At 41.3% G+C, this 26,682-nt stretch overlaps 1 protein-coding gene across 1 annotated transcript in view; it reads left to right on the top strand.

The window, feature by feature from the left end:
• The window catches only part of tmem131l (transmembrane 131 like), a 41,200-nt gene that overhangs the window by 8,115 nt on the left and 6,403 nt on the right, over window positions 1-26,682 (top strand). The window contains exons 4-21 of the mRNA XM_053618852.1: window positions 11,395-11,466; window positions 13,268-13,391; window positions 14,693-14,809; window positions 16,407-16,511; window positions 19,665-19,742; window positions 20,310-20,466; window positions 20,815-20,870; window positions 22,509-22,614; window positions 23,020-23,122; window positions 23,859-24,006; window positions 24,183-24,353; window positions 24,428-24,497; window positions 24,719-24,839; window positions 24,968-25,037; window positions 25,163-25,272; window positions 25,383-25,452; window positions 25,678-25,802; window positions 26,514-26,656. Of these exons, the coding sequence (XP_053474827.1) occupies window positions 11,395-11,466; window positions 13,268-13,391; window positions 14,693-14,809; window positions 16,407-16,511; window positions 19,665-19,742; window positions 20,310-20,466; window positions 20,815-20,870; window positions 22,509-22,614; window positions 23,020-23,122; window positions 23,859-24,006; window positions 24,183-24,353; window positions 24,428-24,497; window positions 24,719-24,839; window positions 24,968-25,037; window positions 25,163-25,272; window positions 25,383-25,452; window positions 25,678-25,802; window positions 26,514-26,656 (1,946 nt within the window). The remainder of the gene's footprint in view (window positions 1-11,394; window positions 11,467-13,267; window positions 13,392-14,692; window positions 14,810-16,406; window positions 16,512-19,664; window positions 19,743-20,309; window positions 20,467-20,814; window positions 20,871-22,508; window positions 22,615-23,019; window positions 23,123-23,858; window positions 24,007-24,182; window positions 24,354-24,427; window positions 24,498-24,718; window positions 24,840-24,967; window positions 25,038-25,162; window positions 25,273-25,382; window positions 25,453-25,677; window positions 25,803-26,513; window positions 26,657-26,682) is intronic.

Raw genomic sequence — 26,682 nt, 5'->3', positions numbered from 1 at the left:
CATTATCTGTGGGCGTATCTCAAACCACACAACCTATTCACTATATATGCCACATAAACATTCTGCACTCCATTGTGGTTGTGTCCCAAAGCACACACTGTATTAACTATATAGGTCATGTGATCTACTGTTTGCGTGTCCCAAACCCACACACCATGTTCCTAGCATAACCCGTTACGTAAATGATGTTATTTGTGGGTGTGCCCAAAACCACACAACCACCTCTACATTACATGTCTCAGTGCATTATGGGTAAATTATGTGGGTCAGTAAGGTGTTGTGGGGCATTGTGGGAGTGTTTAAGTGCACTGGATCTTCTCCATTGTGTTACTTTGTACTCATGTCTGAAGATTCCCCAAATAGTGCAGTACGTAGTGAACAATGTGTGGTTCGAGACAGAAAGGTTACCGGGTGCACGTGTCACTTAGTGTGCTGCTGTGTGTGTGTAAGAGGGTATAAGTACCTGTTTGGTGGTGGGGGGGGGGGGGGGCAACCTTTGTGTAGTTTACTGAAACCAAAAGAGTTGTTAGTTTCACTTTTGTCACTCTCTCCACTTCCTCTGCTGACATCCACACACACACTGCTGCTATCACTGTGTGTGTGTGTGTGTGTGTGTATGTAAGTGAGTGAGTGTTTGAGGCTGATTAGTCTCATGTATGAAGCAGCTTGGTTTTAAAACACACCTACATATGCATATACACACTCTTATACATTTATAGATACACACATACACACTTATACATAGTTACACACACGCAGGTTCAGAACAGTCCCTGGGTTTTATCGCTCGCCCACGCACTCGTATATCTGATACATGAAATGGCAGCACAAAGCAGGGCCTTGCACATGCGCACACACACACATACTGGTTTTAAACATACATGTACACACACAGTCACATTCAGGTTCAGCACAGTCCCTGTTTTTAACTCACGCCTACACACACTTTAAACTGACATAAAAATGGCAGCACAAAGCCTGGCTTCACACACACACACACCACCGTCACACACTCATATGTACACACATGCATACAATCCCACATACACACACTTGCACACAGTCACACACATTCAGGTTCTGCACGGTCCCCTGGTTTCAGCTCGTGCCTACACCTGCCTTACTGTAAACGTTTACAAGGAATCAGATTTACTTGCACACAGAGTGGTGGAGCTGTCTTAGCTAAAGCCCTGCCCCCATATCTCTCTCTCACTCTCTTTTACACTCACACACACACACACACACACACACACACACAGATAGAGAGAGTGGTGTGCTTGTGCAGGCTTCACTCTGGGAATTCACTGCTTTTAATATGCACATTAAAGCCTGCGTCAGCAACAGAAATCTTACAGCTGAGATTCGGAGCAATGAACATGCACGTTCAGTACAGTGAGGAGCACACACACTCTTCACACAGCTGTGTGTGAGTCATACACGCGCACACACACACATTCTGATCCTTTTTAGGCACCCGAGTGCAGTTTAAATGCCTGTTTCTTCCCAAATGCGTTAAAGCATCATGAAACACCAAACTATATTTTCTGAATTTTTAACAGAGGTGTTCGTGACGCGCGTCGTAAAAGACGACGTTAGCATCCGTCGATTTTAATTCTAGGAGAAAACTGGTTAATTTTCAGCCTTTTCCCGCTATTTTCGTCTTTAAAATCCACGTCGTGTCACTACCTGTGACGTGGCGGTGTACTGAAGTACTTCGATGACGCGTCACTATCTCAGAATTATTCACGAGACTGCGCGTTCTTTTCCTATGAGGAGACACGGTCTCTTAAATATTCATGACGGCACGTGGTGCTTTTCCAGTATGGGTGTATAATAAGGTCAAATGTCCTCAAGGCAAAATGGCATGTTGAGTTACTGAAATTGAATAATAACAATACTCGAATTTTTCTGCCCAGCAATTTGACAGAAATTGAAAAGAAAAACAAAAAACAAAAAAAAACCTCCACCGCAATATCAGTGCTTGAATTCGTTTCCTCTGCAATTCATTGGGTTTGTATATTTTGATTGAAAACAAAATTCCAGCACTCAAAATTCAATGCACACATATTCACCTTCCTAAAATACAGTTCCAAAAATATTCAGTTGTTAAAATACCATCGTCATTATTCGTCAGGTAATATTTCAACACGTTATTTTTCAACCTCACAAATTCAGGTCTTAAAATCCAAGTCTTCGCATCCGGGTGTCACAGGAAGAGCAATGGATTGCCGATACGTTTGTGACGTGTTACCATGGGCCGGCCCCAAACTCTGGTGGTTGTGTGAGTAGTGGTGGGATTGTGCAGACGAGCCTCAAGAGAAGATGAACCTAGCGGACTGGCATAAAGTTGGCTTGACGTCGGACGTTCGATATTCGCAAATTAAGGGACCGTCTCTAAAGTTACATACGGCATTGCTATACATGCTTCTAACTTCAGTAGCATTTGAAGGGAAGGACTTGGTTATAAAACCAACTGTAAAGTGTTCATCTAGGTGTCAGCTATAACACATACCTTAGAGTTCTGAATTCTAAGTTTTGGAGTTCTTAATTTCAGAAGGGTTCAAAAAACGTATAAGGTTGTTATTTGTTTTATATAGAGTTCAAAATTCTGCAGGTCCCTGGGATTTTATAGGTGGAGTTATAATGTTCTACAGACTGGGAACTTTGAGTTCTCAAGTTTATTATTTCAAAGGTTTTCTGAGTTCTATAGACATTTAAAGTTATTGTTTTAAAGTTTAGAGTTGTAAATTCTAAAGTTCCAATGCTTTATAAAGTTTGGCTTGTAAAGTTCTGTAGACTTGTAAAGTTGTTTTTTTTTTTTCTTCGAGAGTTTTGAAGATTTCTGAAGTTATTGTTCTAGAGTTTAAAATGTTAAGTTCTAAAGTTATGATGCTTTAAAAAGTTGTGAAGTTCTATAGATTTTAAGTTTGAGTTCTAAAGTATTTTTTTTTTTTTTAGTTTCAAAGGAGCTCCCGAGTTCTTAAGAGATTTATTTTTTTATAGGTTTTATACAAACAATAAAGGAGACTTGTTTGAGTTTAGAGTTATATATTCTGAAATGCTGATGATTTGTAAAAGAAGTTGCAAAGTTTTATACATAGACTTAGACATAGGCAATTTCTTAATTTCAAAGATTTCCAGATTTCCAGAGACTTCAAATTTTATTGTTCTAAATGTTAAGGTTGTAAATCGTAGAGTTTTGAGGTCTAAACTTTCTTGAGTTCTCAATTTCAAGTATTTCCACGGTTCTAAACCTTTTTTTTTTATTTTAGATTTATAAGTTCAAAAGTTTTGACACTTTATAAAATTTGAGTTGTAACCTTAAATAGACTTTTGTAATGTTGCTGTTTTTCAGAATATACAGTTTTAAAATTCTACAATTTTCCTCATTTATAAATTTTGACTTGTAAAATTCTACAAACTTGTAACCTTGTGTTCCAGAAGTTCTTCATTTCAACAGATCCATAGTTCTAAAGACTTTAATTTTAGTTCCAAAGTCTTCTCAAGTTTCAATATTCAGTTTGTTTGTTTTTTTTAAAAAAAAATCCTTTTTTAGTTTTACTCTAGTTTAATTTCTAAAGGTTTGTAAAGTTGTAATGTTCTGTAAACTTTATAACTTTGAGGTCTGTAGAGTTCTATGTGTTGGTTGAAAGGAGGTGACTTGCTGGGTGTGTTCGTGTGTAAGATACACGAAGGTCAGATGCTGCACCCACTCCTTACCTCACTTGTGATCATTCAAATTGGCTTTGACTTTCAAATTACAGTCATTGTTTTTAGCCTTTTGTGGTTGGAAAATGTGTTGCCTGCTTTTCCCTGCGTCCACAAAAACTACTCGCTTATTTCACTTGTAGTTTGTGCAACTGCTCTTTTTCTTTGAAGATCTGATAGGAGATGGTAGTAGCCAAAGTGTATAAACTTACAACTACTGTAAAGTCTTGTATACACATGACCGTTAAATTTGGCTTTTTGAATGCCAAGTGTGGCCGCAGGGATGCCAACATTTACCGTTTACTCATAGAATTTATATGATTTTTTAAAAAACATTTCTGCTTTTGTCAGCTAAAGAAGTGATCAGACCAAACGTGAATAAAATTCACCCAAAGCTAATTCACTGAAGGGGAAAGGGCACGTAATGTGAAAGATGTGTGTTTGCTTCTTGTAGCAGTTACTCTCACTTTATGTTGACCATTATCTGGTTAAAATTTGAGCATGAATTCATGAGTCTCCATGATTTTGTGTTCATTTCGGCAGAATCCTAAAGGGGCTGGTGGGTCACATGTAATCACGTTAAAAGATTGCTGTAGATCGCAGAGGCTGTAGCTGCATTGAAGCTAGATCTGTGATTGAGGTCAACTCAAATGATAGAAAGAAATTCCCAGCTCACAATGTGTTCTCAGATTTATTTGATATAATTTCTTCCTCTAGCAGTAATGTAAAAGTGTATTCAGATATGCTGTTTGTTTTGTTTGCGAAAGCCGGAACACATTGTTAGTCGTTCTCGTCTTAATTACGCCCGACTTCTGCTGACCTTTGAATTTTCATGTTGCATATTGCCTGCAAAGATGTGTGTGTGTGTGTGTGTGTGTATTGTGTGATGTAACCCACAGGCTGTCTGTATGCCTCGTATAAGCCATTGGGTTTGCTATCTCACTTGTGTATAATAAACTCCGTGCACAATCCAAGCTGTGGGGTTGTGGTTTCACTACACGGACTGCGCTAGACCCGGTTTCATAAACGTAGTTATAAATGATATCGTAAAATAATAACACATTGTTCCACTGTTTCAAAATGAACCCTATTTGAACGCTTCCTGTAACCCATGCGTTTACCGTAACAGGGGGTTTCGTTATGCGTGTTGCTCTCCTCCTTAGGTTAGCCTTTGGTCTACAGGAAATGATGTTGCACAGAGGAAGTGGAAGATGTTCTGATGGTTTCTCTAGGGAACACTGTGTGAACTTCTCTCCGCAGCGTTAATAGCAGTAGTCAGTGTGTGTGTGTGTGTGTGTGTGTGTGTATGTATATATGTATATATATATATATATATATATATATATATATATATATATAAAATATGTAACGATGTGGTCCTGGTGCATCCTGGGAGATTAAAATCCCATGAATTTTGCGGAAATTTTAAAACTGTGTAAAAGTGTTCGCCGTCATTAGCTAATACTTTGAGTTTCCTTGTTAACAAAGTAATGCAGTGTGTGTGTCTAAGTGTGTGTGTGCACACGTGTGCACGCTGCATGGCGAAACCTGTTTTGAGGAATTTGGGTGTAGGCGGTGTGTGTGTGTGTGTGTGTGTGTGTGTTTGTGTGTTATTTTTGTCATTTTAAATGGTCAGAGCTGGTTAGTGTGTTTTAAATGTGTTGGTGCAAAGTTTCACACCTCCTGCTCAGCTATGTACTCTTATGCCTCTCTGTTTAGTGTCAAGCATGCAAATAGAAGCAGCACACATGTATACACACACACACACACACACACACACACACACACACACACACACACACACACACAAGCACATGCATGTGCACACACTTAGCGTTTCCTCAGTGCACAGCCACATCTCAACTTCTGAAATATTCCACATTATTTATTTTGCTCTCTAATAGCAATCAGACACACACGTTATCGCTTCTGCATTAGACCGCCTGCCTGCCCGGTTGCGCATCTATTAGCGTATTTACAGTCGACCTGCTACTCTAGCAGTTACGGGAAGGCTGCCGCTAACATGCGCTGGGAGTACCAGCATTACCACAGACCATCGAAGGTTTCACTAAATGAATTGAACGTCGCCGTGTATTGACTTCTTCTTCGCGAGGATGGACGGACAGACAAAACTGTAGACAGAACGGTACGATCTTGAATCGCAGCAACGCTCACGGGACAAAATCTAAACTATCCGGCACCAGTAGGGGGCGTCGAGCGCCGCTTTAGACGCTAAAACGGCTGCTACGTTAACGCTTTCTCTCTAAGAAGACCTCATTAGGTCTTATGGAGGTGCATCTCATCTCGCTGTTTGCGAAATAAAGTTTTATTAAAAGAAAGAAGTTAATTAACTACGAGGAAAACTTTCCATGGGGAAGCTTTCCACTGCCGGGACAGATGAATTCACGGGACAAACTCACTGTACTGGAGTTACTTTCCGTATCTTTTTTCAGTTATAATCAGTTAGCGCTAATTTCTCGTATCTGTCAACAAGCAGCACCCTTAGCGTGCTCGTATTGTTTAGTTAGTCAGTCAGTTAGTTAGAGTTTTATCTCTGTCGTGTAACCTGGATATTCATCTCCGTTATGCTTTCCGCAGCTTGGTTTCTGCCCTTGAGCTATTTCACTTCATCTCAGACATGTTCGAGCGGAGACTGGAATATGTTAGAACTTATAAACACGCTCTATACACTCACCATGCGCTGAGGAAAAACCCACACACTCCTACAAACCGCTCCACACACGTTACAGTGTCGATGTTGTCTCAGCTTTGAGCTTTGAGGAAAGTGTGGTTCTGGCCACTAGCATAAAACCCTAACCACTAATGAAGTGCTGCTTCCAGTGATAATGAGTGATAACGATATCAGCCAGCACAAAACGTTTGCGTCCCTGATCAAACGTAACGATAGCAAGACGTTTCAGCTGTTCTGTCCCGTGTGCCTCACCGAGGTAAAAGCTGTTCTTCCAGCCTGGCCAGTGTCTTCATTTTTCCTTGACATGTTGTCTTTAATTTGCGGTAATGGCTTGTTAGGCTTGTGTGATAGCTTTGTACTCCGCTGTACTGTATTCCAGTCGGATTTGTCATCGTTTCACGTCGCAGCTCGTTTTCAGAAACGTAGTTGGTTACAGCTGGCCTGGAATCAAGATCTCAACCGCTCCAGACCCTGACACGATCGCCTAACATGTCTGTACTCTCTGTAGGCTGTAAGCGATGGAAAATGAATATTAAATGAATATTGCTCCTTAGTTTACATGCATTTGCATCGTCCAGTTGTGTGCACAAGCATACTGTGTCAGACACTGCCGTATATCAGCCTATTAAATAACCCGACAGTGCATACTAACATAGTAAATAATCCAAAAACCGCACAATTCTCTACTAAGTAGTCTCAAAGTGCACGTTAAGTAGTCCAAAGTCTCGCACGCTCATAATAAATGGTGCAAAAGTGCATATTAAAACTCTAAATAGTCTAAAAGTGTATACTAGCATACTTCATACCCTTGCCTAAGTGCATACTACTATACTATATAGTCTAAAAGTGCATTTATCCGGTTATGCTAATTATACTAGCATATACTATTATACTAAATACTGTAAACATTCATTCTAGAATACCACATAGCCCAGCTCAGCACTACTGAATAGTCAAAAACATCTCAACATAATCCGTAGTGTGTACTATCCCACTAGAAGTGCGTACTAGCATGCTGAACAGTCTAAAAGTTCATACCAAATAGTCCAATAAATAATCAGTAGTCCAAAAGTGCATATTAAGCAGTCTAAAATTGTACCGTGCCACCCTAAAAAGTCCCACGGTACATACTAGCATACTAAATCGTCTTAAATTGTGTACTAGCACAACAGCCTACTAAGTAGTCTAAACATGCATACTGACATATTAAACAGTACAAAAACCTCATACTAGCCCATCAGTACTAAACAGTTCAAAAAAAACATCCTAATCTAATAAATAATCCAGCAGTGCATATTGGCATACTAAGTACTCTAAAATGGCAACCTACCATACTAAACAGTGTAAAAGTGCATACTAACGTACTACACAGCCCAGCACTACAAAACAGTCCAAAACTACATGCCGAAAATAATCAGTAGTGGGAACGTGAATGCTAGCATAATAAATGGTCTAGAATGGCATGCTAAATGTGTAGAGCAGTGTAGAACTTTACCCTACCATACTAAATAGTGTAAAAGTGTGTCGTAGCATACTACGTAGCCTAACGACATCCTAACGTAATTTAAAAGTGCATGCTACCCAGTGTAAAATACTAAATAGTCTTCATTGTGTACTAGCATACTACATAGCCCAGAATGAATAAATAGTCCAAAACATCCAACCATAGCACTCCAACTAGTGTAAAAGTGCATACTAGCATACTGCATAGCACCAAGACTACTAAATAGTCCAAAGCAGCATCCTAACCATATAGTCCATAAGTGCATACTAAATAGTATTGAATTGCATATTAAATCTGCACCCTAATATACTGAATAGTGTGAAAGGGCATACTACATAGCCATAGTCTAAAGGTTTATACTAGTACACTACCTAGTCCAGCATTTCTAAATAGTCCAAACTACATCCCAGCCAAATTGTCCAAAAATGCATACTAGCATACTAATTAGTATTGAATTGCATTCTAAATAGTCTAAAACTGTACCGTACTATACCAAATAGTATGTGTGTGTGTGTGTGTGTGTGTGTGTTTGTGTGCTGGCATACTACTAAACAACTAAACACTACTAAATAGTCCAAAACAACATCCTAACAAAATCAATACTCCAAAGGTGCATACTAGTATACTAAATAATCTAATACTGCACCGTACAATACTACATAGTCTAAAAATTCATACTAGCATACTACATAGCCTTGTAGTATTAAATATCAATGATTTCGAGTCCCTTGACGTGAAATGTAGCTGATGAAGTTGCACGATGTAAAGCGTAATACATGTTAATTAATGTGTTCGTTGTGTCGCTCGATCGCCGTGTTCTGGTGCGAGTGTTCGTTGGTGTAAATAAATAAATAAATAAATAAATAAGGGGAGGAAATGCAGTGAGAAACGTCCAAAAACTTACACCTGTTGTGTTTTGAAGACAGGAAAACACATCTAACTGTTGGCACTGTAATCAGCAGCAAGGGAGCAGCTGTGTGAGCCGTCTGTCAACCGGGCCCGATCATTTTCCACCACTGTGCGCGCGCGCACACACACACACACACACACACACACACACATATACAAACAACTTTTGGCCTAAATGCTTTACAAACTGTTCTGTTGCAAATGAAATGGATAAAAAAAAAAAAAAGTGTGAACCTACACACTTGGAGTGTAGTTGTGTGTGTGTGTGTGCGCTTCTTTCACTCTAGGCATATTTAGATCGATCCCAGAGTTGTAAATTCAAGTCTTGCTCTTCCTGATTTGCATTTACATTCAATATATCATGTTCATGCTTCGCCTGCCCTCGCCTGCCCCCCCCACACACACACAAATCTAAAACTGTACATCAAAACTAGTATGAATTCACAGAACCGTATTAAATAGTTGTGCATACTTGCATACTAAATAATCCCCAAACTGTACACTACATTACTAAATAGTCCAAAACCATCGCAGCGTACTGAACGCTCTGAAACATCATACAGCAAAATGTTGTAAAACCTGAGATTATAGATTGTGTGGGGGTGGGGGGGGGGTAAATCAGGAAGTAGAGAAACTGAAAAATGTCCATTTTTGTTAATCTCAGTATAATGCTGATAATAAACTGATAAACCCCGTGTCACCACACTCACTTCCTCTTATCTGGTGACTTCCTGTTCCACTTTGATGCATGCTGTTATATACAGTGGTGGTGACTCTGACCTATTTGCCATCCTCTGTGACATTTAACTTGCCCCCACTAGTAGTCGGGTCAAGTACTCGGGAGTGAAATCAAAAAAAGATCATCAGAACAAGTGTATTTTTAAATTTTGTAATTTAATCAATTACACTGACATCAATTATAGTACAAAGTCCTTTCAGGAATGGAGCTGTAATGATTTATACAGTTTGGTACAGTGATATTGGAGGTTGGAACCTGCTGCCTGTTCGGTTCCCATGTTGTTGCAGGGAGGAACTGGGGTCGGATTGGTTACTGTGGCATTAGGGGGAGGAACTGCAGCCCTGTCCGTTAAAATAGCATTGTGTGTGCGGTAACTGTGGTCTGATTGGCTGCTGTGGTGTTAGAGCCAGAAACTATAGTGTGATTAGTTACACTGACATTGAGGGCGGGAACTGTGGTGTGATTAGTTACACTGACATTGAGGGCGGGAACTGTGGTGTGATTAGTTACGCTGACATTGAGGGCGGAAACTGTGGTGTGATTAGTTACACTGACATTGAGGACAGGAGCTGTGGTGTGATTAATTACGCTGACATTGAGATCGGGAACTGTGGTGTGATTAATTACGCTGACATTGAGTTCAGGAACTGTGGTGTGATTAATTACGCTGACACTGAGGGCGGGAACTGTGGTGTGATTAATTACGCTGACATTGAGTTCAGGAACTGTGGTGTGATTAATTACGCTGACATTGAGTTCAGGAACTGTGGTGTGATTAATTACGCTGACATTGAGATCGGGAACTGTGGTGTGATTACGCTGACATTGAGATCGGGAACTGTGGTGTGATTAATTACCCTGACGTTGAGTTCAGGAACTGCGGTGTGATTAGTTACGCTGACGTTGAGATCGGGAACTGTGGTGTGATTAATTAGATTGAGGTAGGGATATTTGGAAGCAGTGAAACAATGGAAATATTTGTTATAACAACACGGAGTAAAACGGAGTCTGTGAATAAATAAACTGTATAAATCGACAGTTTCCTGTCTCTCGTCATTGGCCGGAGTGCGTTTGATAGACTGGGCTGTGGTATTTACACGCCTGCAGCAGCAGTGCTGTGTTTTTGACAGCTCTGTTGACTTTGGTGTCCAAATGTCGAAACGTGCTTTTTGGGGTGGAGCCTGAGGCAGCAGCCGATGAGCAGAGTTGTATAACAGGGCAGGACACCTGGCTCACAGATACATGGCATGATTTCAGGAGCTTTGCTGAAGCACACAGTGTGCCGTTGCCTCCCCTGGCTGTTGCCTGTGCTGCTTATGTACGTGTTTATCATTAGATTTTGTTGTTCTGTCAGAAACATGACTGCATGTGCTTGAGCTCAGCGCATGTCTGTCAAGAAGTTTCAAGAAGAAAAGGCTTTTGTTTAAGGCTAGAGTCCAGCTTGAGTCGGGAGTTTTAAAGATAAATACAGCTGCAGATCTGTCAAATCAACAGCATCTGTTCTGTACCGTTTAACGATATCTCAGGAAAGCGTATCGCGTAATCATTTATCACGATATCGATATTATATCACTATATCGCCCAGCCCTACTCCGACCTAATGCATTCTATTGGGAGAAATGGATAGAGACAAATTTACATATACAATAAAGTCCATTATTGTACAATTCAAGATGTCCCCGCAAAAAACTGAGAACCCCTGGTCTAAGCTGCATGAATGTTAATGATTCAGTGGAACAAAAAGTACCACACAACTACAGTGTATATGTTTTGCGTTCTATGTTAGTGTTATTAATATTGGTATGTCTCTTTGTTTTTTTTTCCTCTCTTTCTTTCTTTCAGTTCCTCGTTTTACGTGCGGGACACCGGGAGACCCGTCCGCTTCCAACCGTCCACGCTGGACTTTGGCACTCAGTAAGTGACTGGCATTTTTATAGTGTCCTTCTAAATTTAAACAACTTCTCACACACACACACACACACGGAGGCTTTATTTTCAGATGCACATTGTACGGTACAGACATGTGCCACACCCTGTCCACTAAATGTTGCAGTCTTCTTTTCAGAATCAGTGGGGGAATCCAACAATTCACCGCAGCAGATAGTGTCCAAGCAGTGTGGCTCGTGGATGAAGTGGACTGTGTGGTTTCGGACACATCCACGGTGGACTGGTTCCACTGAGATGTTCATGGTGGAGTTTATGGTTCCCCATGTACAGTAGGGTTATGCTATGCGCGATCCACTTGTTTTAATCCACTACGTTCAGGTTAGGTGTAATCCCAAATGGGGTTCTTTTCACTAAACCTGCTTACTACCTAGGGTACGACATAGTGACCTTGTACAACATGCGGAGAACTTTATATGCCCAAAGGAACGCTGTTTTCGATTCAGGCTCAGAGATTATTTCTGATTTGTCGTATTTTAACACCCGCACGTCATTTTCTGTATTTTTCCTCCCGGGATATTTATATATTGGCACCCTTGACGATAAGGCCAGACGGTTTGCTCGGTCAGGACGTGCGTCATGTCCATAAAGTTGACCAAATATGTCGAATATTTTCCCACAGCTGAGTGAGGATCATGACTTCCCCATCGAGCTCTAAAAAGAGCCGATTTGTTGGATTTGGAACACAGCCCACATGCTACTGCGGCGGCGGTGTTGTTTTTACATCACGAAACGTTTCCGTGTGAAAGTGAAGAGACGGCTGGATGATTTTTTTTTTGGGGGGGGGGTGGGGGGGGGTTGCTGATGACGACGTCTGCGATGAATCGTGTGTTGTCACGCACACACACACACACACACAGGATGACCGAGTTATAAGGCACTGTTTCATCGCTGGTGTTTATGAAGTCTCAATTGAACAATAGCTAGATCAGTGTTTCCTTCAGCTGAGAGAGAGAGAGGGAGAGAAAACGAGCACAACCTTATTCTGTCCCTTTGCTCAATTTCATCATCCCTTTTGTTCCAGCAGCTATGTTCTTCTTCCTGTTTACTGTCCACACACACACACACACACACACACAGATAATGATGCAAGAATGGTATGATGAGATTGTGAATTCCTGTTTTTTCGACTTGAGCTGAACACACACTGAGAACACTGTTGCTGGGCAACCGGACATTACATTACTGATGCCGAGTTTAAACTACCCAGCGACTGAGACTAACGGTTTAGCTAGCTAGCTAGCACTTAACCATTTAGGCCCCCCCGATATAAACAAGACCAAACTTTTGACCATACACCCCGATTCAACTGACTGAAAGTCTCTCTCTCTGTCTCTGTCTCTCTCTGTCCAATAACCGCATATCAATGGCTCAAGGGGCCGTATTACCACCTCCTGATGTGGTGGACAGTAGGCTAACTTTCCCGTTATTTCAGTTAACTTGGCGAAGGGATATGGAACTGTAATGCGGTTGAGTTAAGAACATCTGTCAGCCAATCAGAATCGAGAATTCAGCAGCACTGTGGTATAATGAATAAAAATTCTGTGTGTTTGTACTTTTGTTCACAAGATTGTGAGAAGCCATGGGTGTGACCCTGTAATGTTGTATAATAATAATAATAATAATAATAATAATAATAATATAGCAGCAGTTTGATTTCTATAAGTTGTGTGTAGAAATGAGCCAACTACGTTGCACCACCATCAAGTCAGATTGAACAACACTAACATGGATCTTGTTTGTGTGTGTGTGCGTGTGTGTGTGTGTGTAGGCCTGTAGGTATCCCACGAGCTGAGACCATCTATATTCATAACCCGAGTGCGGAGCTGCCGGTCACGCTGCAGTCCGTCTTCACGTCCAGCTCACACTTTCATATGCCTGCCTTCCACAGACGGGTGAGTGGGTGTGTCTTTCTGCCTCTGTCTTTCTGTCTTCTCTCTCTCCTGCCTCTTTCTTTCTTTCCGTCTTTCTCTTTATCTTTGTCTCTGTTCTCTCTCTTTTTCTGCCTTTCTTTCCATCTGTCTGTCTTTGTCTCTGTGCCCTCTCTCTCGCGCTCTCTTTTTGCTCCCTCTTTCTTTCTTTCTTTCTTTCTTTCTGTCTGTCTGTCTATATCTTTGTCTCCGTGCTCTCTCTCTCCTGCCACTTTCTTTCTTTCTTTCTTTCTTTCTGTCTGTCTTTTTATCGTTGTCTCTGTGCCCCCCCCCCCGCCTCTATTCTAACATCTCCAGGACCCACACGCAAGAGCCCGAGATTTCTTTCCAACATCTCTTCCATAGTGAACTGTTAGACCCGCCCACTTTTTTTTTTTTTTTTTACGTCAATATCTGATCAGCTATTTTAAAGTTAAATTCCAGATTAAAGACGGATCAGATCAGATCTTTAAGTGTAGACACTCTTTCAGCAGCCAATCGGAGCAATCCCGGTTGTTTAAATGGTCCACTGTGCCTCTGTACACTGTGTTGGAGGCGGGGCTTATGGCCAGGCTTCGACTGTAGAAATGAACCCGTGGAATGAATGCTGTTTTTATCCTTTTTGTCTGATATGTTAAGTACAATGTATTAACCCTGAGCCTGAAAAACATCACTTACATTATTTATCCTAATTATCATCTAGTTATAGAGATGAAATTAATGACCGCCGTTTATTTATTTATATATATATATATATTTATTTATTTTTTTCTCCATGTCACCAGTTAAACCAGTGGCTTTTGTTGGCAGACGTGCCAGACTGAAACCTCAGAGCGGAACTGAGCAAAACCTCATCGGTTTCATGAGCAGGAAGGCATCAACAAAACGCTCAGCTGAAATCTAATCAGAATGTTATTGTCTATAATTACGAGTTACAGTCCATGTTCGGACTGTAAGACGCCATGAGGATGCTTTAACGTAGCAGGCATTTTTCTTTCCTCCTGTAAACATCAGTACTCTGTACTCCCTTTAATCCTAAGCTGAAGCACCTTGTGTAGTTTTTGTCCCGTTAGTATTGCTCTTGTATTGTTGGTTGTTTTTTGCTACAATCTTGATCTCCATCCTAACCAGGAAGTACGGGTTCCGTTAAAAACAAAGAAATAGATAACTGACGACGTTTCTTTAAGTTAGATAGTGTGGAATATACTGTCGATGATTTTTCCTGAATAACGAATGGATTTGTTTGTTTGTTTGTTTTTATCCCCCCTCTCTGTGTTGTGTTCCAGGTGATCCCACCCAGAGGGAAGACATCTTTTAAACTCATTTTCCTCCCAAGAGAGGAGGGCAATGTAGCAAATTCGTTATTTATTAACACATCAACACACGGGGTGATAACGTACCAGGTGAGCTCGGCATCACATCTCATTAAAATAGCGATAACGTAAACCCTGTCCGACGTCGCCGTAGTCAAGGACGTTAAAAAGAACGAAGGTACTGTTTGTTCTTTATGTTACGAGACTCGAACGGAAACCGATTTTCAGATTACAGCTAGTCCTTTTACGTTAAATGTAAGACTCGGTCCGGCGTTTGTTAGGACGCGCTGTACGACTCGCGTTTTAAACCCAGCCGAAACTTTTGGACCAATCGCGGCTGGTGTGCAAATTGTCAGAGGACGGTCGTGTACCCGGAAACGTTTCGCACTTTCGGAAGCTAATTTAGCAAATCTGATTGATTGATTAATGCGCTTGTGGTTGTTACGGTAACGTTATACACGTCATTGTCCGAAAAGTCAGGGACCGATAGGAAAACGTCGAGCGAACACGCCGCTACGAACACCCATGAAAACACGACACGATAGTGACTGAAGATAAAAACGTGTAGCGCGTGAACTAGAGTGAGCATGTAACGTAAATGTGTTGTAAATAATAAATACGAGCTATACGTCGTTTATTTTTTCCTCCGATCGGTTCCTGACTTTTCGGACACCTTGTGAGTAAATAAATCAGGGGAAATGATGACGCAGATCGAACTTTAATAGCGGTTAGCTAACCAGCTAGAATGCTATATTTTAAACGTAGCAATTCAATGGAAAATTGAAAAAGTTTAAATGTTCCATCAACTTGAGCTAGTTTACTAGCAGATAGGTGCAGCTACAACGCTAAAACGTTTTTAATGATTTCTTTTTTATCACTATCGGTAATTCAATAAGGAAAAAATCTTTGTATTTTAGGACTTGTTTGTCGTCCGCGCTCAGATTGTAACGCGATTCCTCCGTTATCGATACGTTAGGATTACCTGTAACGCAAATATTTTTCCTAGAAGATAAAAAGTCTTGAACATTCCTCAGTCCGTATCGTTTTCTTACTTTTCTAAGTTTTATAGTATTTTCTAGTGTCCGGTGTATAGTATAGTGTATAGCGTCGGTCCCGACAGGATTCGGCGGATTTGCGATCGCGGGAACGAACGCAAACTCGAGCGAACTCTGCGATAACTTGGCTTGCGAATATAATTTTATTAAAATTACCACAGATTTCCCGCAGATCCGGGCCGAGACGCGACACGCGACGTCATCGTGCTTCGATTCACGAGTACAGCAAAAAAAACGTCTAGTTTATCGACAAACCTCAGCATGAAAGAGCACGCAAAACAACTTCGTGCGTTTGCGATTTCGCCGACTCCAGTAGTTTTCCTCCAAAAAAACGCCTCGAATTGCAAATCGCAGGTTTTTAGTAGAGTATCGATATTGGATATGTTCAAATATTTGACAGCGTAGTGCGAGTTATTTATTTTCACGTGTACGGAATCACTCGTTGCCTTTAGGGTCATATTTTATTAAAGAACCTGCATGTTTTCATCATCAACTTCAATTTATTATCATTTCACACTCCATCATTGTGCATGTTCATCAGCTAACACTGTATGAATATATTGTACAGTAATATTTCAATGTGAGAACGGTCTTCTGATAGATTTCTCTGTGTGTGTGTGTGTGTGTGTCAGGTTTCTGGCGTCGGTGTGAACACTGTATCGGTAAAAGATGTGCCGAGGAAAGACAGCGTTCTCATATTTCCACATATACAAAGCATTAAACTCACACAAACTCAGGTAGGGTTCATTGAAATCTTCCACTTTACTGTCAGAACCAGCCACACACACACACACACACACACACACACACACACACACACACACACACACTGCTGGTTTGTCTATCTTTGTTGTGTTGGTGAAATAATTTCTGAATATACATACACCCAAAACCAAACCCTATCCTTGACCTCGGTACCCGAAAATCCTCTTTTAACCTTTTTTTTTATTTTTATTTATTTTTTTATTTTACATAAAAGCTGTATTTATTGTGGTCCTCACAAAAGCCTGAATACATGTATGCACACACACACACACTTGCACATGCACATGCACTTATGCATAACATGCACTAGACCTATAAACACTCTATCAGAAAGTCACCATCAATGTTCTTTTTCCTCTTCCGGACTCTCTCTCACACACACACACACGCACACACTCACACACACACACACACACACACACACGCTCCGCCCCTCTCGATTTTTAAAAGTAAACGTTGGCGTGATAGAGGCACCACAGGAAGCTTGATGCAGTTTCGAAATGTCAGTTACCGCCTCTGTCTCTGTGAACCAGATATCTGACCTCACACACACACACACACACACACACACTGAGCTGTTGTTGTGGCTTTATATCTGCATCTGTTTTCATGCCAGTATTTGTTTATTAGCCACCTTTTGCATGCCGCTGTATTTCACTTGCACGTGATGTAAATAAGCGTAGACAAAATTAGCTGTAAATGGGCTACTGTGTAAAACAACGTCGTGTCGTTGGTTATATTTCTGTATTCCACCCTTGAAATGTTCCTTGTGTTCCAATCAGGACGAGACTGCCTAATTAGGCGACGTTCGTGCTCCCGAGAGTCAGCTATGTTCTGAAGTGTCCTTATTCTGGATAAATATTATACGTTTCCTGTCATTCTGTCGCGAAAGCTTGAAAGAAACCTGGCCAGAGCCGGCGATTCAACAGCACACGACATCGTAAATCTTGATAAAAATACAACAAATGCTATTTTAAGAAGTGAAAAGATCTTGCAATGTCTGAAATATATAAAATGATTAAACCCGTGTCTACAGAGCTTGAATGTAAGATTCGAAGTTTTCGTTACTAGAAAAAATACGTGTTATTTTTTCATAGAAATGTCCCCTAGGAATCGTGATGGGATATTTTTGATGTTTATCGCTCAGCCCTACTATTGATCATCACAATTATTTTGCTGATCTAAGAGCTTGTAGGTTGTAAACTTTTCTCCGTCAGATTAATTGAGGTACGACTGGTATTCGGTCACATACGAATGCTAATTTCTTTCTAAATGATAAAACATAACGCGAGTTAGACAATCGACTGACACGTAAACTACACTATGCTACCAGATCATACAGTTTAAATATATATGTGGGATTGAGAGTTAATGCACCGATCAGTGAAGATAAATATGTCATAGATATATCTATAATTATTAGGGATGCACCGAATGTTCTGCAACCGAAATTATCCAGCCAAAAATAGCAAAAAAAAAGCACTTTGTGTTCAGCCGAATAAGTGAAAAGCTACGAGCTACGTGCACGAGCGCATGCTCTTCGGATGTTGACAACCGTGACATTGTTTACTGTGGACACGTGCGTTTGTTTTGTTTCTTTCCGGAGTATTCTGTCACGTTGCGAGACGTAAGGGAGTAGAGTACGGAAGCAGGTAAAGACGTATTTATTTAAGGGAACAGAACATTAACAACGTATCTAACTACACTATATCTACTGTAATACTCCGCGAGGTGTACAGGGACGCGAGCGCTATATATCCCCAATATAATCAGCCGTGTATAACCGAATAGAACCATTTTCTGCGCTCTTGTCAATGCACTTTTTGATGCACTTTCTTGTTGTCGGCTTCAGAGTGTCCCATTCTTTCAGCAGTCAGTTATAGGCGTAACATCGGCTATTCAAGGGGGGCTCAAAGATGACCACGTAAAAATATTTTTATTTGACTCATTTATTTATTTAAAGTTATATTGTGCCTTGTTGGTAGCCTGTGCCTGCTGGAATGAAAAAAAAAATGTTCAGTGTTTAAATAAATATTTTGAAATTGTAGTTTTTGTAATTGATTTTTTCCTTGAAAAGCAAGACAAAATAGTAAAAAACACATTTTGACTATTTAATTTATGCAGTGGTGGAAAAAAATGGTAAAATAAATGGAAAAAACGCGAAAAAACGTGTTCGGTATTCGGCCAAGTTTTTCATTATATTCGGTTTCGGCTTCGGACAAGAATTTTCATTTCGGTGCCTCCCTAATAATTATATCTAAACTCACCAAGGAGTTTAGGGTTCGATACGGGTAGGGTTGGTTAGGGTTATGTAGGGTTAGGGTTGGTTCTGGTTGGGTTGGGGTTAGTCAGGGTTATGGTGGGTTAGGGGTATGTGTAGGGTTAGGGTGGGTTATGGCGGGGTAGGGTTAGGGTTACGTTGGGTTAGTGTTACGTAGGGTTACGTAGGGTTAGGGTTATGTAGGGTTACGTAGGGTTAGGGTTATGTAGGATTACGTAGTGTTAGGGTTATGGCTACGTGGGGTTAGGGTTATGTGGGGTTAGGGTTATTTAAGGTTACCTGGGGTTAGGGTTATGTGGGCTTAGGGGTTAGTGGTTTGTTAGGGATATTGGTTAGGGTTAGTGTTAACTGATGAACTGTGCAGCCAGATTACGCAGCCCTCAGTCCCTTAATCACAATGCTGAATATTCAGCTGAGAATTAATTTGTTTTTAATGTTATTTTTATTAAATCTGCAACTCCTGGTTCCCTAATCTCCAAAAACCAGCAGCACATGAAGACACGGTGTATGCTGAGGAATTCCCCACACTCTCAGCTCAATGAGGGTGTACTTTCATTTTTCGTCTCGTATTTTGGTGCGGCTTCCCCTCACGAAAAAAACATTTAAATTTAAATGTAGCAGTCCACCTTGTGAAGCGCTGCTTTTCTTCTGTTATTTTTGGATCACAGAATGACATAAAAGCTTGGGCCATGTGTCGTGTTTCTTCTTTCCTTCTTTCTGTCTCTGATAAAAATGCACACAGTGTTACTCCAAAATCATGAGGATCTACTGAGATTGTTGGCTATTTATTTATTTATTTATTTATTTATTTATTTATTTATTTATTTATTTATTTTCTTCACAGGAAAATGCTTTAAATATTACCATCCTGGGACTGCTGTTGGACTGCGGTCTTCCCAAAGCTCTCTATGCTCACCCACAGGTACCTCTCACACACACACACACACGTGTCACTACGAACCGTTAATCATTTACAGTTCCTTAACCTCAGTGCACTGATGTAGTGTAGAGATAATGTATAAATTTCTCTGCTTGGTGTTAATCTGTCAGTGCCCGTTTCAGATCGTCACCCTGTTCCACACGTTCTCACGTTCTACACAGTTCAAATTTAGCGTCTTATTACGTCAGCAGGCCAAGAGCTTAAGAGCTGCCATTGCTTCTGTTAGGCTTTTACTAAGTGTACTTCAAATGATGTTCCCTTTTAGAGGGAGTATTTTATGTGAGGAGCGCTAAGCAGACAGGATTTTCAACTTCCTCGAAACACATGTTCTTTTTATGAACTTGTGCGAGTGGAAACTTGGAGCTGCTTTGTCTCTCCAAAAAACAGCTCATACAGACACTCTCTTTCTGTCTTTCTTGTTTGGAATTTAACTGTCTTGTATTATTTTAAATATATGTATATATATATAGAGAGAGAGAGAGAGATCTCTATCTGTGTGTTCCCTTCTGATCATCAGTCTCTCTCCTTTTATTTTCCTCTTTCTCTCAGGGCTCGTGTTTTGGAGCGGAGGATGAAGGACGTCTCTCTGTCCAGATCAGTCTGTCCGAGCGAGGTGAGAGGCCGGCTCACCTGGATAAACTGAAGCCCTATGTGCTGGAGAACATCATGGTGCTGCTCGTCCTGCCTCCACCAGGGGGCGTTTCATGTACGTAATCTCACGCCTTCAACATGGCCTAGACCACTTCTTCTTTCTATTTCTCCTTTATTCAAAACTCTGGACCTTTGTACTGTACCGCTACATAACTTTATCTTTCAGTACGACAGCTTACCCAGAATGCACTGTGATCCGATGTAGATTTATTTCCGAAATTAGATCTAACTTGCGTGTTAGTCCTGTTCTGCTGATTTTTCTCCCCTTTCTCAGAAATCGTGTGGCCCGGTGCTGCCCTCATGTGGCACATGGTGGTGTGTTATTTGTGCTTTTGGTTGCATGTTAGAGAGTAAATGTTGGTTTTGCTCTTCTTCCCCATATCCCCCCCACCCCCATCCTCAGATCCAAAAATAGGAGTGTACATGCTGAACTCAGGGGTCAAACAGCTCTTTGTCAAGGTCAGTGCACAAATAAAGAGGACGTGGTTCAGTAATATGGCGAAGTCGAGTAGGTTAATTATGTCTGTTAGAATTATATCACCGTTTACTTTGGCAGAATGTTTGTAGTTATTACATGACCAAAATCTCGCTGAGCCCCACTTAGCGTTTGTCAGTAGCGTTTGTTAGGACATGTGAAGTACAGTTCAAAGAAATAATTAGACATTTTTCTAACGAATAAAGGACATTTTGTTCTTAGAATGTTAATGCAAAGTCTTTTTTTTTATTAGGATTGGTCGCAGTTTTTGGTTTGGTTTTTATTTGTTATTTATTTGTTTATTTGTTTATTTATTTGTCTTAGCCAGTTTCATCTCAGGCCTCCCCTGTTCATACCACAGCTAGCAACACTGGTGTGAGAAACCCATCACGGGTTTCCTCCAGGACACGTGAAGCCTCGTCATTTCGAACCGCTGCTCATTAGGGGTCGACCCGTTGTATTTTTCTTCAGGGCCGATACTCATACCCATCCATGCGTCCATTCATCCATCCATTTTCCGTACCACTTATCCTACACAGGGTCGCGGGGAGCCTGGAGCCTTTCCCAGGGGACTCAGGGCACGAAGCGGGGGACACCCTGGACGGGGTGCAGACCCATCACAGGTCGCAATCGCACACACACTCACCTCACACACTATGGACAATATAGAAATGCCAGTCAGACTACAACACATGTCTTCGGACTTGGCGGAGGAAACCCTCGAAGCACATGGAGAACACGACGGCCGATATTCGCTTACCATGAATTCGATGTTTGTATTGTGAAAACGTACAAGGAATGTACAAGCAATTCTTATAACGTAACTTTTATAATTCAACGAGCGTAACGTTTAATAACATTGTTAACATGACGAAAAAATGTATTACTTTCGAGCGAAAGTATAATGACGACAGTGTGTGGGAGAGCGAAATTATACGACCGAGTTATACGGACTGCGACGTGCTCTTACCTTTTAACCTCACTGTAGAAGCGAATGTAGGCGTGGCTTCATTCCCGCGTTTCTCACCAACACTGAAAAGGAGCGATTTAGTGATTTATGATTTATTCTTAAAAAAAAAAAAAAAAAGGAATACTTTTAGTTATAGTTATAACGAAATAATTAAGCATGTAACGAATACGGGGCATATATTATTTGGATGCAAATGCATAATCTTTTTGTTTATTTATTTATTTGTTTGTTTGTTTGTTTGTTCAATCATTCATTCATTTATTATAGCTCCAAGCCGAAATGTAAACCGATGCCAGTCACACTATTAGGAAGTTGTTCATGTCATAATGTTAGGCTCAGTAACTTAAGAACCTGTATTATTGTATTAATAACTCGAATATAAGCCATTTTTATAAAGCTGTGAACAGTTTACGTGATACAAAATGTTTTAAAAAAAATTTTTTTAAACCCATATTCATTAACTTATCCCTGTTGGGATCAGAAGGGTGTTTGTGTGGGGTTTAAAAAACAAAAATTTAAACACTAAATAATAGACACTGTGTAAGTGTTAGGCCGTAGTATGTGATTGGAGACAGGAAGTAGGCAAACAGGAAATTGACAGTAGTGAACTATATTGGCATGATTGAAACAGGGATGTGTTTTATCTTCACAGGAAATCCAGATCTTGTCAAGGACGGACATCTCTGTAGAAATCAGCCACACGCCACTGAAAGCTTCCGCCAGTAACCTCACTCAGGTGGCCACGCTGTCCTGCAGACGTGAGTTCTTCACATATATAGCGCGGCATTTTATCATGGGAGCACAAACGTCGTCCAAACACACTTTCTGTATTCTTGTCCCGGAGCCTCGTTTAGTTTCTAAATGCCCTATATAAAGAGTTTTTTTAGTTAACTGTTTGCCGATGTAGCACAGTGTTACTGACCGCTATTTCGGATTTAATTAACGCTGCATGTCGTCAGACTCGTCTGTCGTCCGAGTAACTAATCACACGGGGTTTATTTTCAGCTCCGGCACGTTGCATATTCAGATCGTCGCCGTGCTCGAGCGAAGTGAAAACTCAGGCCGGATGCGACTCAGCATGACCGGATGCTGTTGTTTGTTTATTGTTGTTTTGTTTTTGTTTACTTGGTTGATTTGGGTTTTTTTTGCCTGTGTGATTTCAGGATCTTTATCGTCTCAAAGTAAAAAATGCACCAGTCAGATCAGTGTGCAGATGTTGGGCAACATCAGCGTGAACATGTTTCCCTGGCTACAGCACACACACAGGTGTGAGACACACAGCTCTCTGACTGTTTGAAAAACCGGTCTGTCTGTCTGTTAGTCTGTCTGTTTCTCTATGTCTGTCTGTCTGTATCTCTGTGTGTGTCTTTCCGTCTGTCTGTCTCTGTCTGCCTGTCTGTGTCTTTCCATCTGCCTGTCTGTCTTTCCGTCTGTCTGTTTCTCTCTGTCTATCTTTCCGGCTGTGTCTTTCCATCTGCCTGTCCGTCCTGTTTGAAGCTATAGTCCTGTCTGCTCACCTTTCTGTCTCTGCGTTTGTCTGTCTGTCAGTTTCTGTCCAGCTGTCTATCTGTGTATCTGTCTGTCTGTCTGTTTCTCTCCAGCTGTCTATCTGTGTTTCTGTCAGTGTATTAGCGTGCTTCCTTTCTCTCTGCATATCTGTTCATCTGTCTTTCTGTCTCTGATTTTGTCTGTCTGTTTTTTTTTGTCTCTGTTGGAATGTGTTTGTCTTTGTATGTCTGTATGTGTAATGATCTGTCTGTTGGTCTTCCTGTTTGTCTGTGTTTGTCCCTTGACTGTCTGTCTCGGTTTTGATCTGTCTGTCTGACTATAATAGACTGCTTGGCCTGTATGATATAAAAAGCTCAAGTCTCTCTCTCTTTCTCTGTGTCTCTATGTCTCTCTCTCACTGTGTCTCTCTCTCTCTTTCTCTGTCTGTCTCTGTCTCTTTCTCTGTCTGTCTCTCTCTCTCTCTCTCTCTCTCTTTCTCTCTCTCTCTCTGTAGGCTCAGTGATTCTGCTGACTGGTTTCAGTTCGTACAGAAGCGGAAAAGTGCGGTGGATCAGGTGGAATTGTGGCTCACTAACCCGCTCCGTCTGAGCTTCACCATCACCAACGTCTCCCTGAGCCAGCCTTCGCCTCGGCTCTTCAAGGTAACAACAACGTACTTAACAAAACGACGTTTGTTTACTTTGCTTTTGCGTGAATCCTCGTGCACGTTTCGCTTCTGCGGGTTTATGGGCGGGTCTTAAATGGCACATGCCTTAAACGTCAGGCTCGACGTCCGGTATTAAAGTAAAACCCCACGTCTACGTTTACCCTTCTGTAGATCGTAAACGTCAGCAAGTCAGTGGGCGCGGCCTCTGGGTGCTGGAAGCTGCTGAAGCTCCACCTCCTCAACAAAACATTGCCTGTCAACGTGGTTGCTATGGTAACAATCAGCACCAGCCTGGGCTTCTCGCTGGAGCTGCGTGTACACGCCTCATCCACAGGGTCAAAGGTCAGTGTTTATTCCTGGATATTATAATGAATACTGTAATAATAGTGCTAATATCTGGTTCTCTCTCTGTTCAGAGGGGCGAGGTGGTGTTTGAGGGCGGTGGTGAGTGTGAACAGCTCTGTCCTCTCCGCCTCTCCAGAAGCGGTGAGTTAAGAAGGTCATCGATTTTTTTGCTGTAATTATAACGAGAGTCAAGGCACAACGTGTATACACGTAAATGTACACAAGTACAATGCGCTTTTGGGGTGTGTGGGTGGATGTGTGGGTGGGTGTCTAAGCTCACACAATAACCTCTCTTTGCTCTCTCTCTCTTTCTCTCTCTCTGTGTGTGTGTGTGTGTGTGTGTGTGTGTGTGTGTGAGACAGGGCGTTTTGAGTGGCAGCAGTCTCTCCTCCCAGAATCCTTTTCTTCTTTGTGGAAGACAGACAGCAGTTTAGCATCGGCGCTATGCAGCCGCTGGCACCGTAGTAAAGAGCTCTCCTGCAGGTACCCACGTGTGCGCGCACACACACACGCACACACTTGTTCATTGTGCTCTATTTGACTCTTGCACTATATAATACATACTCCCTCTCTTTTTGTGGTGTTGTGTGTGTGTGTGTGTGTGTGTGTAGATGGCCCAGGCTTCCCACAGAACGTGCTACCGCTCTAGATTTTGGAGCAACACCAGTCAATGAGAGCAAGGTATGTATACACACACACACACCTCATCATTCTTACCTAAGCCTTTAAAGTTCTACTCGGACTTCAGTTCTCCCTGTGGAATTATTGAAGAAATTAAACTCACCCCTTTATGCTTGTTTCCTCAGATTAAAAACTTCACCCTGAAAAACCCGACCGGTTCTGCGGTTTCGGTGGAGATCCGAACCCTTTCCTCCTATCCGGCTCCGCTTGAAGCGTTAGATCTTCTCACCAAGTGGTACGTAATCACACACGCGCGTTCTGCTTTATTAATTCGGCGATATTTGACACAACGTTTCCCTGAGGTTTATTCTGTTATTAATAAACGTACTTGAATAACCTTTCCAGGTTTAACATCAGTCCTCTGTCAGTGAACATCACCACAGCGGAGTTTTCTCTGCTCCCGACCGATCCGAAGGTAACGATTGGTTTTTATCCGTCCGGCAGTATAACGATTCAAATGTCAACCGGACAAACGTTTTGTCAAGAGAAATACCTTGTCGAGAAATTAAATGACCGAAATGTCCGCCCTGTATTCGGTTGCATTCGGCACTAGGTGTCTAACGGGGTTAATAAGTAATGGAAGCGTACGCTGAATAGTCTCTGGACTGTAAATGAAATCTGCTGCTGTTCACGTGTTCAGTCTCGGGAGGTTCACCGAAGCGGCAGAGTGCAGAGGATCGTACTGCAGCCGTGGGAGACGAGGAGTGTTTCCGTAGCGTACACGCCCACTGAACACAAACCTGTCACCTCCATTCTTCTCGTCAGGTATGTCCAGGATCGCCTTTATTTTTCGTTTTCCAGCAGCAATATTAACGTTAATAATCCGGATCTGTGATGTCATGCTAGAGTAATAGTTATGTTGTATAACTTTATTATAATTAATAAATAAATAAATAAATAACTATAAATTAAAAAAATTAACCGCACACGCTACCGGTCAAAAGTTTGTGGACACTCGACCGATCTTAAAAAGCTTTTGATCTGAAGGTATATGATTAAATGTGTGAGATCGGTGTCATAGACACGAATATAATCGTGCCGACGTATTCGTTTCTTTCATTAGAAAACTAGCATTTTATTTACTTTTTTAATTTTTTTAATTTAAACGGACGACTCGGAGCGGAATATCCCGAAAAGCAGCCGATAACTCCTTTTAATACTGTTTAAAAAGCATCTCGGGGAAGTTTGTCGAGAAATCGGGTGCGAAAACGCCAAGAATACGTTTCTGGAAATTTCTAGGCGAAAAAGGGCGTCTACTTTGAAGACGCTAAAATACTAAATGATTTGATATTTATTTCGGAGTTTTTATCACAGCGTAATTCCCATAGTTCCATTTGTGTTACTCCAGAGTTTTGATGACTTTATTATTATTGTTATTATAAAAAGGTGGATTTTTAAAAAAATGAAAATAAAGAATAAGTGTGTCAAAACTTTTGAACGATAGTGTATGTGACTCCTCTTCTACACTTTTCCCAGGAATAACTTGACGGTCTTCGACCTGGTCTTGGTGAAAGGATTTGGGGCGAAGGAGCTCCTGCGTGTGGGGGGGAAACTGCCCGGTCCTGGGGCGTCGCTGCGCTTTAACGTTCCTCAGTCCACCCTGATGGAGTGCCGAGACGGTGAGACTGACACTCGGTCACTTATG

The sequence above is a fragment of the Ictalurus furcatus genome, chromosome 29, assembly GCF_023375685.1.
Source record: "Ictalurus furcatus strain D&B chromosome 29, Billie_1.0, whole genome shotgun sequence".
Classification (NCBI taxonomy): domain Eukaryota; kingdom Metazoa; phylum Chordata; class Actinopteri; order Siluriformes; family Ictaluridae; genus Ictalurus; species Ictalurus furcatus.
Note: the sequence above shows the minus strand (reverse complement) of the source record. Positions and strands in the feature narration are given on the sequence as shown.